Source organism: Cricetulus griseus, chromosome 6 (genome assembly GCF_003668045.3).
Source record: "Cricetulus griseus strain 17A/GY chromosome 6, alternate assembly CriGri-PICRH-1.0, whole genome shotgun sequence".
Lineage (NCBI taxonomy): Eukaryota > Metazoa > Chordata > Mammalia > Rodentia > Cricetidae > Cricetulus > Cricetulus griseus.
In genome coordinates, this window is record NC_048599.1 from 50,971,886 (window position 1) to 50,989,910 (window position 18,025).

General features: G+C 43.4%; 1 protein-coding gene across 1 annotated transcript; it reads right to left on the bottom strand.

Moving 5' to 3' along the window:
* Positions 1-558: 558 nt before the first annotated feature.
* On the bottom strand, positions 559-17,950 carry Mrps5 (mitochondrial ribosomal protein S5). The gene is made up of 12 exons (XM_027421887.2): positions 17,798-17,950; positions 14,423-14,506; positions 13,313-13,450; positions 10,523-10,648; positions 9,170-9,403; positions 8,147-8,181; positions 6,602-6,692; positions 4,746-4,792; positions 3,908-3,965; positions 3,585-3,647; positions 2,407-2,543; positions 559-1,423 (listed from the first exon to the last, which is right to left on the bottom strand). The coding sequence occupies exons 1-12, from the start codon at positions 17,853-17,855 to the stop codon at positions 1,199-1,201; spliced, it is 1,296 nt and encodes a 431-aa protein (XP_027277688.1). The 5' UTR covers positions 17,856-17,950; the 3' UTR covers positions 559-1,198.
* Between the last annotated feature and the right edge of the window lie 75 nt (positions 17,951-18,025).

The window sequence follows — 18,025 nt, forward strand, 5'->3', positions numbered from 1 at the left end:
GAAAGAAACAGTTTTTACCCAATGTCAATATGGTTATCAGTGGTTTGGAAAAATGACATTTTTAAAAAGATGAGCATATTAGGTATAAGGAAATAATATACTAGACAAATAGAAGAGAGGTCATTGCTTTTTCAGGGCAATAATAAAATAATAATAAATTGCAAAAATAATTCGAAAGGTCTGAGGACACAGCTCAACAGTGCAGTACAAGCAAGGGTCTGCTTTTAAGTTCCAACACCATCAGTCCCAACCATTTTCTTGTGGACTCTATTTAGAAGAAAAAAATTTAGACTTTCCCAATGAACCTAATTTAAAGATTTTTTTATAATAATTATATAAAATTGATATTGGCAGATATTGATTCTGTTACATCACAACTACTTTATAGTTCAATGACCTAAAAACACCAATTAAAGGCAAGTCAGGCAAGAATCAGAGGGGGGGAGAAACCCAGTAACTAGGACCCAATTGTAACTGTTGAATCCCATAGGAAATTTATATGGAGAATATAGAATACACAAAGAACAATTACAGCTCATAATAAAAAAAAATCACAAATAACCATTTTTTTTTTTTAATGAGCAAAGGATCTGAATGGATATTTCACCCAAAACACACATGAATGCCTACTAAGCCCATGAGGTCACTCAATATCGAGTGAAGGTGGCAGAGGTGCCACTTGAGACACACAGCAGAATAACTATTGTTTAGAGACCCACAAGCACAGCTGAGGGGGAGGAGAAAGCCTGCTCCAACAGCAATGGGACATAAATGGTGCGTGCAGCTGCCAGGGAAAACGGCTAGTGTCTAGTGTAGTCAGGTCACTCCACTTCTCTGTAAAATGAAATTGGAAACATCCATTTTTGGATGACTCAGCAATATGTATTACGTATAATTATCACAGCAATGATTACTGTGTATGTCACTACTGACTGGATCTATTAGCTGGTTCCCATTTCACTTACACTTACCAGTTTAAGTCAATGAATTGCTCCTGATATTTGCGTGTAACATTCCCATCACATCTACTGCTATATACCATGTGCTCAATAAATTCAATCTGTAATTATTTATTTAAAAACAAAGAAGGTTGGACTTTCCTTTAAAAAAGGGAGTGGGGGCTATACATCAATGTGTGGGGTAAGTCTCTTCCAGGTGCCAGACAGCACCAGGCACTGCTGGACCGGGCTGGAGACCTTCAGGTGGCAGATCTCTTTAAATCAGACCACACCGAGCGCTTCATTCCCTGCATGGCCTTTACTTCTTGCCAGTCCAGTTTAATGTCAGGGACCTCAGGCTCAGGCTCTGGTTCCTTACTTAAGGCCCCCCGTGGGGAGGCGACCACAATAGGCAGAGGGCCACATTCTTCCCGGAACTCCACCACATGGAGACCCTTCTTATCGGCTAGATGTTGGTGGGTTTCCTGGAAAAGGGCAAATGGAGAACAATAGGTCTGTGATGGACATTTGTGACTTAAAGGATCAGGGCTTCTGTCAACCAGAGGGAAGCCAGCATTGAGAACCCTCAACAGCTTGGGGAAGTGAAGTAGCTATTTCACTACTACTGGCTAGACTGGGATGATGTGCCCACATGGATTTAACTCAGCCCACACGCCACCACAGCCAACTCAGACGGAGGACGACCTGTCCGACAAGGACAAGGCTACTAGAAGTATCTTGAAGTCACAAACCTTTCCCTCTATATGGGGTGGAGGGACTGTGAGCCAGCCCCCACTGGACAGCAACTCAGGGTTCCCACCTCAGGAGACATGCTTCCATGTCTACCTCAGATAGCCAATCCACTGAAGTAATTTTTAAACAAATGCCTCATGGACATCTTAAAGTTTAAACTTCAAGGTTTCAGAAAGTCAGTAATTACACTGTTCTATCATAGAAACATGCTTGGTCTAGCTCCTTCAGTATATGAAATAAGCAGGTCCAGAAGGGCAGTGGTGGTGCACACCTCTAATCCCATCACTCGGGAGGCAGAGAGAGTGAGTTCTGTGAGTTCAAGGCCAGCCTACTTTACATCTACAGCATGAGTCCCAGGACAGGGAGGGCCATACAGAGAAACCCAGTCTCAGGAAAAAAAGAAAAGAAAAAAAAAAAAAAAAAAAAAAGGAAAGGAAAGAAAAAAGAAAGTCTATTTGCTATTTTAATTCTATTTGTTAGACGTGGTGAAGCACTTAGGCCCCTCCACAGGGTTCACACAGACCTGAGTTGCTGGAATTATGCCCATTAATATACAAAGTTCTATATCCAAGGAGGTGAGAGCCCTGGGTTATCTAACTAGACCTGGGCCTGGAATCAATCCCTCTGCTCCACGTGGAGATGTACTAAGGAGGAACCACAACATCGTGGTCTGGAACACAAACCAGTGATTCTGCCTTTCCACCTTGAAGGTTACCTGGTGAGCAAGTCCACGGAAGAGGCCCCGGGTGAGGTTGAGCATGTTCATAGACCCAGTGACCTTGGCATACATATCCTTAATGCCAATGAGGCGGCAGATGGTGATAATGGCCCTGTGGCATCGGAGGCCATAACCTGGAAGAAGATCAAAATTAAACACCAACAACTGTCACTCACTCTGTGGGCTTTCATATGGCACTGGCCTCTGCATTTAGGGAAAAAATGTGTCTAAACCAACACCCTCCCCTCCACCCCTTGCCCCAAAAAAGGCAATGCAAGCCACAAACAGAAGTCATGTAATTTAAATTTTTCTCATAGATGAATTAAAGTTGTTTTAATGCACTTAATGCACAATACATTTTTAGCAATATATTTTGTCAAGCCAACAGGTCCAACTATTACCATTTCAAAATGTAGTTGACTTTACATTCTTTTTTCATAGTAAATGTGTTGTGTTTGATTTGAATGGTCTCAACAGCCACAGGTCAACTGCACAATCACCTACTGGCTGGCAGCCATTCTGTGGAACAAAGTAGGTCTGATCCTTGTCAGGTCTAAGCAGGCATCGAGTGACTGACTGAGTTGAGGAGCAGAAGACAAGTTCCAATGCATTAACACATTGGCATGCACATTTTGTTTGGTTTGCGGCTTGGGGGGGGGGGTGATGTTGTTTCACCCCACAGCTTCAGCAGAACTGTAGTAGAAGCTTTGATATAAGGTTTTAAATATTTTAACATCTCAGCCTCAAACTTTTAGAGATTTCGGTAACAAGGGTCATAGGAGACCATTTTTCACTGTAGAATTACAGGTGAGATGCAAGAGAGAATGTGTCAGAATCTACACCCACAGACCAGGGGAATGACTATCACAGCCCTAAGGAAAACTCTGCCTGCTTCTCTGAGAGGCAGGAAGAGCATTCTTCTGCACACCCAGTGCTTCAATAGGGAGACCTTACAGAAGATGGGCACTCAATGTGGAGTGTGGCTGGAGACATACTGTAGTAATTGTACTGGCTAGTTTCTCGTCAAGATGACACAAGCTAGAGTTATCAGATGGGAGGGAACCTCAGTTGAAAAATGCTCCGTAAGATCAAGAAAGCTGAAGAAAAAAGAGCAGAGGACCCAGCTGCTGCAGTTTCTCTGCTTTATCTTTTAATAAACAGTAAGAGCTAATTACCTCTGGGTTGTTTCTTCATCCTGATCTGCGTCCTCTTAAATCTTAATGAAATATCATGGTATACTGGAGGCAAAAACACAAACACAAGAAGGGTTGGGTGAGAGGCCTGAACAGCTCTGCAACATCACAAGGCAACAAACACATCCTGCCCTGAACAGCAGCGCACAGTGGCCAAGGATGGACACGTGCTGGGCTCTGGGTCAGATCTATTTCCACATTTCATACATTTGTTAAGAATAGAGTAACAAAAATACAACAAAATCTTGCCACACATTCTGTAAGATACATTCCTTCAGACTTCAGAAGAAATGCCCCACACTCACTTGTATGGCCTTCATATAGTTCTATATAATGCAAATAATGAATTGCTCTGTTCTTTGCCTGAAAAAAAAAGAAAAAGAAAAATATTTCTTAAATATTTTGTTGTCTAGTTGAGTGAGGTGGTGCATGCCTTTAATCCCAATACTCAAGAGGCAGAATCAGACAGATCTTTGTGAGTTCAAGTCCAGCCTCATTTACATAGTGAGTTCTAGGATAGCCAGGACTATTTAGAGAGACCCTGCTTTTGTTTTTGTTGGCTCAATCTTTGAGTCAGGGTTTTGCTATGTACCCCAGGCTGGCCTCAAATTCAAAATCCTCCCGCCTTAGCCTCCCATGTACTGGGATTACAGAGGTATACCACCATATCTGGCTTCTCATTGGAGTTCAAAAACATCTTTTATAAAATATTTTACTACAAGCAATTCCACCTATACAAAAATTTTAGTATTAAAAAACAAAACCCCCCCAAGGACAGTTTCACTGTTCCACTTATGAACCTTCCTGAATGACTCTGAACAGCCTGTTGGTACACAAAATCTCACAGCAGGCTCATCACTTGACAGCAACCACATCTCTCTAACAGGTACGTGAGAAATGGCTTCTTCCAAGATAAGCAACCTTTGACAGCAAGAAAGTTCTACAACAAATGATAATTTTCTTATGGTTCCCAGGTTGTCTAACACATAGCTCATTATCTTTTACTACATACAAAAAAGAAAGAAAACCACTGGATGTGGTGGCACACATGTCCACTTCTGATACTCTGGAGGCAGAGGCAGGAGGGCCCAGAGCGCCAGTCACAGCAGGACCCTGTCTCAAACAGAGAGATAAAGCACATACCTTCCTTAAAGCATCTGCCCGGTCAGCGGCTTTCCCAACAGCAAAACCTTTCAAAGAAAAAGCAAAGACGTGGAAATGAAAAGTTTTGCATACAACTTGCCTTCCACCCCATCTCCAATGTTGGCGCCGACAGTGTTTCCAAGCCCTTCTTCATCTTCCCACCACCCACAGAAAAGCTGCCCCCATAACCAACAAGCACAGCCACAGGGCTTTGCTAAACTGTCTGCTCTGAACATAAAGTTCAACATTAGATGCACTGCATTGTCTTTAATAAATATTTATTGAAGTGAAGCAAGCTCAGATTACTCACTTATTTTGTTTTTTTTTTTTTTTTTCAAGACAGGGTTTCTCTGTATAGCCATGGCTATCCTGGAACTCACTCTGTGGACCAGGCTGGTCTCAAACTCAGAGATCCACCTGCCTCTGCCTCTCTAGTGTTGGTCTGGCTCTGGGTTATTTATTTGTGTGTGTGTGTGTGTGTGTGTGTGTGTGTGTGTGTGTACTACATGCATGCAGGAATACAAGGAGATGATAAGTGGCTCTGGGTTATTTATTTGTGTGTGTGTGTGTGTGTACTACATGCATGCAGGAATACAAGGAGATGATAAGAGGTCTCAGATCCCCTGGAAATGGAGTTACAAATGGTTGTGAGCTGCCATGAGGACACTGGGAACCTATCCCTAGTCTTCTGAAAGAGCAACAAGTGCTCTTAACTCCAGTCTCTGTACTCATGTTTTAAAATTAAATATGTTCTAAGTTAATAAGCAAATGATTTTGAACATCTTTGGAAACATTAAAGTAAGCAGCAAGTGGATGACACATTGCTCCAGAGTGACAAATGCTTTCAGTGGAACTGTCAAGCAGAATCTAGGGCTAATTTAGCCAGAGATAAGATCAGTAATCCTTCAACCTATGACTACTCTAAATAAGGTTTTTCATAGGTTATGGGAAAACCCCTGGCATCTGCTGCCACTGCCAATCACTGAATTTGAAGATTTACTTAGTAAGTCACACAAAGGGAAGCATCATCCATAAGATATGAGACACAAAAGACACCTAAGACTTGGGCCAAAGAAATGTGAATTCTTTCAGATAAATGAAACAAACTAAACCAGATATCCCAGAAGAAAATATCAGTGGACTTATTGATAATCTTCAAACAGAGACTCATTAAGCAAAGCACAAAATTGGAAGTGATCTAAGTAAGAGTGGCAGATTTGCCATACAAAAGCTTACAAAGTCTCTGGATTTAACACCATGCAGAAGAAAAAATTAAAACACAGTCAAAACATTTAAAAGGCAATGGGCTGATTATGTCTTCAACTTATAAAAAGTTTATGCTAATCAGTTAGGAAAACTATCACCCTATAAAAATTGGGCCAAACACATAAACCAACAAAGCCCAAAGAGAAAATGGCATGGTCAATAAACATGTAAAATTGAGTCCACACTTCCTAATTAAAAATATACAAATCAAATTGACAGCACATACCATGCTGTCAATTACTGAAGCTTGATAGTATAGAGGCAGAGGTATGATGGGAGGGAATCTGGTGGTTCTTACCACAACGTAAAGGGTAGCAACCTCACTGCAAGCAATCTCCCTATAGCTATACCAGCAAAGGTTTAACAAACTATACTTACTGGGGTTTGTTACAGTGTGAAAATTTGGGTCTGTGAACTCAACCACTAAAAGGTTAAACCAGTTAGGGAAGATCAGACCAGCAACATGACTCTCAGGTTTTCAGTAAGGCCAGGCCTAGCCCAACTTGCATCACCACCACCACCACCACCACCACCACCACCACCACCACCACCACCACCACCACCACCACGTGAAATACCACCCCATTCACCTGCAGCTCCATTTCCATTCCCCACAACAACCAGGACACGGACCGACTTCTTTCTTCCCTCTTTTGCTGTCATATTGAAAACATTTCTTACCTAAAAGACAAAATGTCTTATCAATATTACCTTGGGGAATTCTGAAGGGGACCAGCAATGCTGCCTGCCTGTCCAATTATAACCACTTGTGGTGTGTGGGTGCTGCACCTTCCAGTGCTGCAAGACAAACAACAGACTTTATCTGAACAAAGCTCACAAAGCTGCCCCTTGGACCATATCCTCAGTAAGAGAACGCAAGTAAGACTTTCTCTTACTGTTTCACAGATTGAGTGGAAGATTCAACTAAGATTTTTAAAGAAATTTCAAACTTACACATCTCAAAATGGCCTAACTTAATGACTATGCCTCAGGAAAGAAAAACACTTAGGATTAAAATAGAATGGCTCATCAGTGAGTGTAAGAGATAGCCCAGACCAGAGATGTTCACTTATCTACATACAGTGAAACACAGCATATAGAAGCATAGGACTGGACAGCTGGTTAGGCTTAATGGGAAATAAAGCCTGCTTATGGTGAACTACAAAAAAATCTGCAGGTGGCTTGTCTGTTTAGTTTAATCTGGCCCATTTTAAAGACCAAGAACTCTGAAACTGTTAACTACATCACTTACAGAGCAGCTACACCTGTGGCTCATGGTGCTCCTTTACTATAAAGTGGAATTGAAGGAAAAGGGAGATTGCATCTACTCTATGGATAACCATACAGAAAACTATCAACATAACAGAAGTTAGCTTTCAAAATCTACTATCTTGGATAACAACAGAAGTACTAATAGACATTCCCTAAACTGTGCTCTGACTGGCAGAAGACGTTATGTGCACACTCAGGACAGACAGCTCCAGCGCAGGGGACTGCCTCCCAGGCTCCTGAATAGTAAGGTGCAGTGCCAGACCAATGATGGGGACCACTTAGACAATGCTCTGGAAAAGTGGTCAAGTTCATTTGATCAAGGATTCAGTTTCAAGGGCTGGGCTCACTGCCCAGCCTCTTAACAGTGACTCTGGGCCAGGCATTGGTGGCACACACCTTTAATCCCAGCATTCAGGAGGCAGAGGCAGGCAGATCTCTGTGAGTTCCAGGCCAGCCTGGTCTCCAGAGCCAGTGCCAGGATAGGCTCCAAAGCTACACAGAGAAACCCTGTCTCGAAAAACAAAAACAAAAACAAAACAAGACAAAAACACAACAGTGACTCTGTCCCCCTCATTTGTGTCCCTTCAACTGAGTGCTGGATACAGTTAGTTTTTAACTCAGTGATAAATTGCTAACACTTTTTGAGCTTTAGGATGGAGGGATATATACTTAAGCTCCAAGTCTGCTATTAAACAACCACTGAAGTCACCTTGTCAGGAAACTGACTCACCCAGATGCTCAGATCAGCCATGCATCTGAGAGACTCCACCACCCAAAGCTTTTCCCCCAAGCCCCTTTAGCCCCAGCCCCACTCCTCACATCCCAACTCCTCAGAGGCAGGGTACCTAATTCCGTGTGCCTACCTCGAGAACCCTGGTATCAAAGTCTTCATATGTTTCTACAAGAAGAAAGAAAAAGCAGAGATAAATGACTCTGTAGTATTAATATAGGGAAGTATTTTGACACCATCACAGATATTTTTCTTTGGTGGTATTAATGAGAACTGAACTCAGGGCCTCATGCTTGTGAGGTAAGCATCCTACCACAGAGCTACACCTTGGCTCCACCACAGACTCTAATGTTAAAAAGTCTCAGGTCCTCAAGGCCACATCCTGGCCCCATCCTCAATAGACTGCTCCAACTCTGGATTCTTAACCTTGGATCACCCTCTGCCAAATCCACAGTGCTCAACCTCATCAGTTCTAAGGGCCCTCATCAGCTCCAGACCTTTGATTACCATTTGCATTAAGACACCAAAGCCATCACTTTCCAAACCCCCAACCTTCTCCCCATACTCCCTTCCCTGAATCAGTGCAGCTCCCTGGCCACAGCTGCGTACTGCCCATAGCTGAACTAAAGTCAAGGTGCAGCACCTAGCCACTCAACACTCATAGCCTCTAGTCTTAACAAAGCCTCCCAGCCATGTGGCGCTCTGACACCTCACTCGCCATACTGTCTTTAACTTTCTAAATAATCTTTTATTTGTTGACAATTTTACATGTGTGTAATGTAGTCTGACCAGAATCAACCTTGTTCTCCTCCCTTTTCCCTGCCTCCTCGCCCCAAGGCCCTTCTTTTCACACATCTCTCTTCTACTTTCATGTCTTTTTTTGTTTTGTTTTGTTTTGTTTTGTTTTTTTCAGTTTAGTTAGAGTTTAGTTAGAGCTATTGCACAAGCTTAACTTATTTTGAAAATTTCTAGCCACTCCTCTTGGCTGTGCTCCCTATGATACAGTTTGGATAACAATGTGGCAAGTTACTCAAAGATGCTCAAACCCTTTTCAGGAAAACGTAAAACCTAACAGGCAAGTAAAAAAAAAAAAAATTCAAAAACCACCCTAGCACTGTCACAAAGGCAAAGGCAAGTAGAATGAGAACGTGGCTACCTCCATTGGGTCCCTGGCTTGGGGGGCCAATACTGACACCTCCCCATGTGCTTCCGCTCCAGCCACGCTCCCGTTTAACTTTAATCTTCCTTTTCCGTTCCCAGTCTTCTCTCTGCTGGATCATGTCAGCCTCCACCTTCTCCTGCTCTTGTTTGCTTCTTTGGCCAATGGTCTGGACTACTCCACTTTTTGTAAGAGGGACATTCAGACCAGGCCACAGGAAACCAGAACGCCCTGAAGATTTTAAAATATTCATAAATAAGAATTTGAAGATTCATTTTTCCAGTATCAAAATGCCAGGCAAGATATGAACAGATAGCCCAGAGCTGGCAGAGCTTAAGTAGAATGATTGTTCAGCATATCACTTTGTGTTACCAAAATTGTAAATGTATACAAGCTAAATCACTGCAATCCATACCACCTAAAGAAAGACTCTCATGTCAGGGCAAGGCACACATGGACCATGCCAAGCATATCCAATGAAATGTTATTGAAAAAGCAAAAAACTTCACAATCAAAATGTTCAGGCCAAATGGCACAGCTGGTGTGTAGGATATTCTACACAAAATCCAAAGAACAAAGTCTCTTTCTAAGGTCTGATGTGGACTGACTTTCAAGACCTACAATTGACCAAAACAATAAGACAGCATATCCTAATTTCCTTTCTGTTATGATAAAAATACTCTGACAAAAGCAACTTAGAGGGTTTTGTTTTAACTCACAGTTCCAGGTTCCCATCCATCACTGTAGAAAAGTCAAGGAGGCAGCTGGTCACATGCAAGTCAAGAGCAGAGCCGAGAAGGAATACATGCACACTTGCGAGTACTCGGCTCACTTTCTCCTTTTTTGTAAGCTCAGGACCCAAACCTCCTGCTCTTAGACTAGGTCTTCCCACACCAACTGATGTAATCAAGACAGTGCCCCACAAACATGCCCACGGGTCAACTTGACCTAGACAACCCTTATGGGGACTCTTCCCAGGAGACTACAGAGTACATCAAGGTGCCAATTAACTCACTATCGCACAGCACATAACATACAGCATAACTAAATTATCTCTAGAAAGGCATTTATATAAAAGCATTAAAAATATTAAAGGAAACTTAATGGGACTATAGGCAACTGAAAGGGGATGCTCAATGTTCTCTACAATAGTTGCTTTTTTTTTTTTTCAAGCTGACAAGATATACATGTGATTTTGTAATACTAAAAAACAAAGATCAGCACATTAGCTGGGAGTTCTGGTACATGCCTCTAATCCTAGTTCCAGGGAGGCTAAGACAGGAGGATCATGAGTTCAAGGCCAGCCTGGGATACACAAAACAGGAGATTAGAGGCTTTAAATATGTTTACCTTCACCAATGATCTGTCCCTTGTTCAAATCCTTTTTCTTCCTCCTCTTTGTTCTTTTGCCTCTGCCTTTCCTTGCTCCAGCACCAGTCTCTGCTAAGGCACCCTTCCAGAGTTCTTCTGCAGTCACTGCAATGAAACAGGGATGCTGTTTTAAATTCTGTTTGATGAACTATGGTCTCCTGTTGAATAAAAGAGGCCAGAAGAACCCACTTCGAGTACACCCCTGCAGTGACATTAGAAGCACAACAAAGCCATTCTTTGAGTACCACACAGTTACATCTGGAAAGCCCACGAGGAGACTATGCTATTACTTCTCACAAAGACAGCGGCCACTTGGGCCCCTTACAGGCAGGCTTGTTTGCCTGATGCTTCATCAGCTATGACTTGGGTTGCTTCCCTGTTCTCTTGCTTCCACAATAATCCCTGAAGTAATCAATAACTACCCTTCTTCCTGGTTTCATCTCCATTGCTATGATAAACCACTCAGACCAAGAGCAGCTTAGGAGAGGGGCACCGTTGTGCAGCTCACAGTCCACTGAGGAAGTCAGGCAGGGACTTAAGAAACTGAAGCAGAAACCATCAAGGAACACTGCTGGCTGGCTCAGAGGCAAACTTATGTTCAGTTTGCTTTTTGACATAAGTCCAAGACCACCTACTTAGGGCTGGTGCCTCCCAGTGGGCTGGGCCCTCCTACATCAATTAACAATCAAGACAGTCCCCAAGGATATGTCCACAGGCCAATCTGACTTTGAGGCTTTCCTCCCAGATGACTCTGGCTGTTCCAAATTGACAAGCAAAGCTAACTAGGACACTTTCTTATACACAAGAACCTACATCCCATTTAGTCTGTTTGCTCTGTTCTTCTGCCAGTACCCAACAACCATTTCTTTCAAAACTACATACAAAAGTGTTTCATAGCTAATCCCCATATCTGTGTTTGTACTTGACTATTTTAAGTCACATAAGTCTTTTAATGTATACACACTCTAGCACTGCTGATTTGTTTCTATTTGTCAATTACTATGGTCCCAACATCTGTTTCTATCCTACATCTCAATCAATACTTGTACTTGTAAATGCCTAAATTCATTAGGTTGATCCTTATTGCATTTTATTGGTATTTAAATTTCATCTTTCCAAGTTCACCAACTATTTTATAACTAGGTTTTAGTCCAATAAGAACTTATATAATAAAAAATTGAAGCCAGGGCTGGGAAGATGGCTTAGTAGGTAAAGTGCTTGCCTTGCAAGTACAAAGACAGTAATGTGACCCCCAGAACCCACATAAAAACAGCCAGGCACAGTGGCACATGCTTGCAATCCGCTCAGTACTAGAGAGAGGTCAAGACCCCTGGGGCTTACCAGCCAGCCTAGCCTCCTAGGTGAGCTCCAGTGACATTATCGAAAATAGGAGTAGTATTTATAAAATAATGTTATTAAAAATTGCCTTTCTAGCCAGGCGTTGGTGGTGCATGCCTTTAATCCCAGCACTCAGGAGGCAGAGGCAGGCGGATCTCTGTGAGTTCGAGGCCAGCCTGGTCTCCAGAGCTAGTGCCACAAAGCTACACAGAGAAACCCTGTCTCGAAAAAAAAAATTACCTTTCCCTGATTGGTTTATCTCCTCAGCTACAGGCACAAATAAAAGGAGCCAATGGTTTGGTTTGGTTTTTTGTTTTGAGACAAAAAGTTTGGTCATTTACTTGTTACTCTTAAAAAGGTATTTTGACTGGACTCAGAGGTAGAAGTTCTCAGGGAAGACAGCCTACATCTCTTGGCAGTCTGTTCGGGGCATTTTTCTTTGGCTCCCTTCATTCTCTTGGCCAAAAGTTTAGCATATTTTTCAGCCTCCTCCTCATTTTTCCTAGTGTTGTTTCTTCAGTGTTAGAGGATGCATGGAGCAAGAAGACGCTGAACCTTGGGTGCTTTGGTCCTGGGCTTCTCGCCATCTTTGTTTAAGGCTTTCTAACAACATATTGGGGATTTATTTGGAGAGACTGAAAACCCTGATTTCCTGTGAACTCTCCTGAGTTCCAGCTGCCAAGGCACAAGAGTCTGTCAGTCTAGCAATATCCTTCTCTCCTTTTTTAACAATAACCAAGTTGAAATCACTCAGATCGGCACCCACAATGCATCCTTGAATACACTTGTGCTTCCCCGTCTCCAGTTCTCCTTGGTCTATAACAAGAATGCCCCTGACTCACAACCCACTGCACTCTGCAGTGGGTCAAGACATCCTTCATGAGAAAACCTTCTTTGCCATTCCCACCACTGATGTGGACCACATAGCCCTTTCACTCTTCACCAGAGCATCAGCAGCTACTTCTGTGGCTGTGGCTTCTCATAGAAAGCACAAAGATGGAGTTTATCATCCACGAAAGTGAGGTCAGACAGCCATTGGTTGGGAAGCAGACAGTCAGCTTCATCTTGACACAGTCGACCGCCTAAGGAGGCGCCACAAAAAAAGAGCACCAATGTATTCTTGGCGTGGCTCTAAATCAGCAGGTATTTGACTATGATCCAATACTTTTTCCGACCTCAGGTGCCCCAAATGAAGGAACTTACATCTGCTAGACAAATGTTCTACTGCTGAGCTACATCCCAACCTTTTAAGGCAAATTTGTTATCAATTGTACAACTGATGCCATGTAGCTAATTCTAGTGGGCATATCAAGGAATGCTTTTATTTTAACAGGTCATTATAAACTAGTCACTAACACATTTATTTAAGAAAGAAGGAAATGAAGGCACAAACATCTTCTAGTTTCTGGTTCCATTTATCATTCTACATACGTTTGGTGAAGAAGCTGTAAGGCCTGTTCTGCTGGCCCATGCAGTTGACGGGAGAGGCAATGCAGCACTGTGTCTGCAACGCATGGCTCAAGCTGCTCAGACAGTGGTTGGTTTTTGTTCCCCTTGGTGACAAAGAGCCTACAGGCAGATAGAACCAAAGTTGGTGTTAGACCCCATGGCTATAGAGAAACACTGCCAGCACCAAATACTCACACTAATAAAAATAAGTCACTATGGCTGTTGAGACACTTGCTGCCAAGCCTGACAACCTGAATTTCACCCCAGGGACACAAGTGGTAGGAGAAAAGAGACAACTCCTACAAATTGTCCCCTGACTTCTACACACACAGTAGAATGAGAGTGTCCAAACACACACACACACACACACACACACACACACACACACACACACACAAAGTCACTAAAATTTTGAGAATTGTGTTTTGGGGCTGGAGAGATGGCTTAGCAGTCAGGAGCATGTGCTGCTCTCAAAAAGAGCACAGGTTTGGTTCCCAGCACCCATTTCACAAGTCTCACAACCTATAACTCTTCCTCCAGGGGAGCCTATGCTTCTGGCCTCCTTAGGCATCTACACTCATGTCCATACCCCCCACCAAGACACACAGACATAACTAAAAGAAATGTATTAAAAAAAAATTTGAGACATCTTTGAAACAAAATACCCTAAATGTCCATGCTAGTTAGAGAAGCTGCAGCTCCTCCGCATAATGGATGTGGCATTTCTGTGCAGTATCCAGGAGTGCAGAGCCTACTGTGGGAAAACAGTGCCCCCTGCCGTAGGCAGCCAGGGAATGTGCAATGATCTGCAAATGTCCCACAGAGCAAAATGCCAGCGCGTACAGAGTATCTGCTTCATGTTTGAAAACAATGCAATGCAGGTGTGTCTGTGAATGTATCTTACACACTCCAGAGGCACACACAAGAAACAGAAGCTATAGTTGCCTCTGGGGAAGAAAGCTGAAGTATGTAAAACTAGACAAGAAAGCTTCAGCAGCACCCCTAGACAGCCACCCTCACCCCAAACCACCACAACAGAACTACTGGATAGTAAATAAATCTTGGGAGAACAGAGGCATACTAGAATCTTACCGTAGCTGAGAGTTGTCTTTGCTGCCAAAAATGAAGCTGCTGCTGGAAAGGCCTTTAGAGGGAGCTGCCTAGACAGGAAATGACCTGGAAATTGGGGGGAAAGGAACCCTTTAAACAGTAATGCCTATAAAATATTAACACTTACAGAATCAAAGGATGAGGACAAAAAGCAAGTCATCTCTGAGATTCAAGGCCACTTGCCAAGTAGCTGACATGGCACCTCATCTTTACCTTTCACCCTCAAATCCACCCAGTTTTCAAGCCTTGTGAAATCTCCTTGGGTGTCAAGCCATCTGTCACCTGCCCTGTGCTGTCCTTCATTCCTAAGAGCCACAGGTTAACCCGTCTCCTACCAGGTTTCTCAAATTCCCTCTCTAACTCAGCATCTTCCCAGGATCCAGGCACTCACAGCCCTGACAGTCTTCCTTCACTCCCTCCTATTCTAAAGATCAAAGGAAAACTCCTCAGCACAAGCTGGAGCATTGGCTTGTGCTTATGATGCCAGGATTCAATAAAGAGGAGGCTCTAGAAGTCAAGACTAGCTTAGGCTACATATATGAGACTCTGTCAAAACAATCCCCGAGCACATTCTGCATGTTGGCCACACGGCCCAAGCTTCCACCCCAGTCTCATGCTGCCCCTCCCTCTTTCCTACATCCTCCCTCTAGCCTCACCAGATCTGAATTAGTTCTGAACTGACCCTGCTCTGGCAGACTTATTTCTCCAGGTTCACTGGTACATAGTACACCATAACTTCCTCAGAATAGAAATATTCCCCTCAAGAAAGAGGGCGAGGCCCTGCACTGTCTGGTGCCCACCAACCTTTCACTTAGTGTGGTGTTCTAGAATAGATTCTGATAGCATTGGTAAGAAAACTGACATATGGAGACATCTGGATAGTAACACTCAAATGAAGTTGAAGGCCTACCTCATATTATATGTAGAAACTAACCTCCAAATTGGCCAAAGGGTTAAAGGTAATAGTCAAAACTAGAAATCTTAAAAGAAAACATAGGGGGTAAATGATCACAACCTTGGGTTTGTAATTATTTCTTAGACATAACACCCAAAGCACACACTACCAAGAGGGGGAAAGGAAAAAAAAAAAAAAACTCAGATAAATGAGACCATCAAATTTTCAAATTGGTGAGTTGTTTTTCAAGACTAAAAACAACTCAGTAGTAGACATCTGTCTAGCAGGCACTAGGCCCTGAGTTTTCAAAATCAAAAACTTATGTTTCAAAGAACACTATCTACATCAGGTGTTTGTGTCTGAACACCTGAATTATAGGTTTGAACAAACCTATGATTCCAGCATTTCAAAAGCTGAGGCAGGCGAACACTGAATTTGAGGCTAGACCACACTCACAGTGAGATCCTGGGGGGGGGGGCTTAAAAATCAACATGCAAAATGATATTTAAAAAAAAAAATGTTTCTTAGCCAGGTGGTGGTGGCACATGCCTAGCATGCCTAGCAGGTATGTCTACCTTTGGGATCTAAGCATGACATAGACCCCTGATCTACAAAGTTTCTGGTCAAGAAACACACAACCAAGTCACACACACACACAATCAGAGAATGTTTTAAAGACATTTACAGTTTTCTACTGGAAACTCACAGCCACCCTCAGGGCACAGGCTGGACATGCCTGTACCTAGGTTCAATCCTCGGTGTACACGCATGTGCGAGTGCACACAAACACATACACATATAAAAGATTTGAACAAACATTTCTTCAAGAACATATACAAATAATTCAAAAGCACATGAAAACAACCTCATGAGAAATCAAAGTCACAAAATTAGTACACTGTACACCATTAGCTTGGCTATCTGAATAGAACAGATAATTACAAGTGTTGGCAAAGAGAAACTGGAACCCCTACATTGTGGTGGGGCTGTAAAATGGTACAGGTACTTGGCAGTTCCTTAGTTAAACATGGAGCTATCACTTCAACTAGCAATTCCACTTCCCGGAAATATACACAAGACAGGATGGACATGGGCAAAGACAAAAACACAGCTCTCAGATAGTTAAACATTAGTCCTGACAACCAAAGATGGAAACAGCTCAAATGGTCATCAGTCAACGAATGGATAAACAAAATGTGGTGTACTAACACATGAGTATTACTTTGTCACAAACAATATGGCACCAGTATGTCACCGCATGGCTAAATCCTGACAACACTGCATTTATGGAAGAGTACAATCACAGAGACCAGTTATCTTTTTATTCTATTTATAAACAGAGTCGAGAACAGGCAAGCTATAGACAGATGGGGAATAGATCAATAGTTGCCTAGTGAGTGATTGAAGGGGACAGACACAACAGTTAAAAAGTAGTTTTCCTTTTAAAAAAATCACTTAAGTGTACAATTCAGATGGGTAATTATGGTACTAATTTATGTCAATAAAGCTGCTACCCCAAAGAGAGGGGAGTTACACAAAGTGTGTGTGGGGGTTGCTTGGAGCAAGGCATCGTGGGTGCAAAATTTTAAATCTTAAGCTGTGAACACGTTCCTCACGTCTGTGTGTTGCAATTCCCTCATCTATAAAACAAGAATAACCAGGCGGAGTCTGAGAGTAAACAACTAACCCCAGCATTTAGAAGCTGAGATATGAGGCTTATAAATTGGGAGACTACAGTGAGACTTTGTCTCAAAAACAAACAAGGTGGACGAGGGTGCTGGTGCTACGAGAATACCACAGAATCATAAAAGCACTGAGAGGAGGAAATGGAGGCATAAAATCAAATGAATTGCTTAAGTTTGTTTTTGGCACACGGAAGGCTACAACCCACTATTAGACAGAGGTCTTAAGGAGATAGTTTCAACACTGGCAAAACAAGCGAAGGCTCACAAGACATAGTCCACCAAGTGATTTCAGGTCAAATATTGCAACAAAATTAACTTTCAGGACCTGGACCGTGGGCATTCCTACAACCCAACTGGGAAGGGCTGGAGAAAAACGGTGACAGCCAAAGTACATCCCGGCAAGCGGATCCGCCCACGCTAAACTGACAGCTAGTAAATCTAATGGACTCAGCAAGAGGGCGATCCTTTAGTTTTGAGCGTCTCTGGGAGCACTCAGCCTCGAAGCCGAGGTTGACATCACCCTATGAACAATAGGTGATGCTTGCCGGAGCGGTTTTCCTGACTGAAAGCACAGAGTCAAGGTCGCTTCCTAGGATCTCAAGCCGCGCGACCCAGAGAAGGAGAGAAGGCGCGCAAGGTCACACAGCCTGCCGGACCCGAGTGGGAGACCGGGACCAGGGGCCCGGCCACGACACGAGTCCCTCGACCCGGAATTTCGCAGGCCCGAGGGAAAGCACCATGCTCTCGCAGGCTTACAGTCCGGGTCCCAGCACTTACCAGCCGGCACGCCACACAGTGCAGGCAGACAGCACGCAGAGCGCACGGCGGCCGCCATGGTGGGGCCCGAGCTGCGACCCGCCTGGCGCTGGGACCGCCTTCCCCACCGCCTGACGCGATGGCTAAGAACGCGGCTCGTCAGACTTCCGTCATCAGCGCGAAGCGGTGTCCTGACACTCGAGGGCCACTTCTCAGCGCACACGGGGGTCGAGAAATTGTCCACATGGA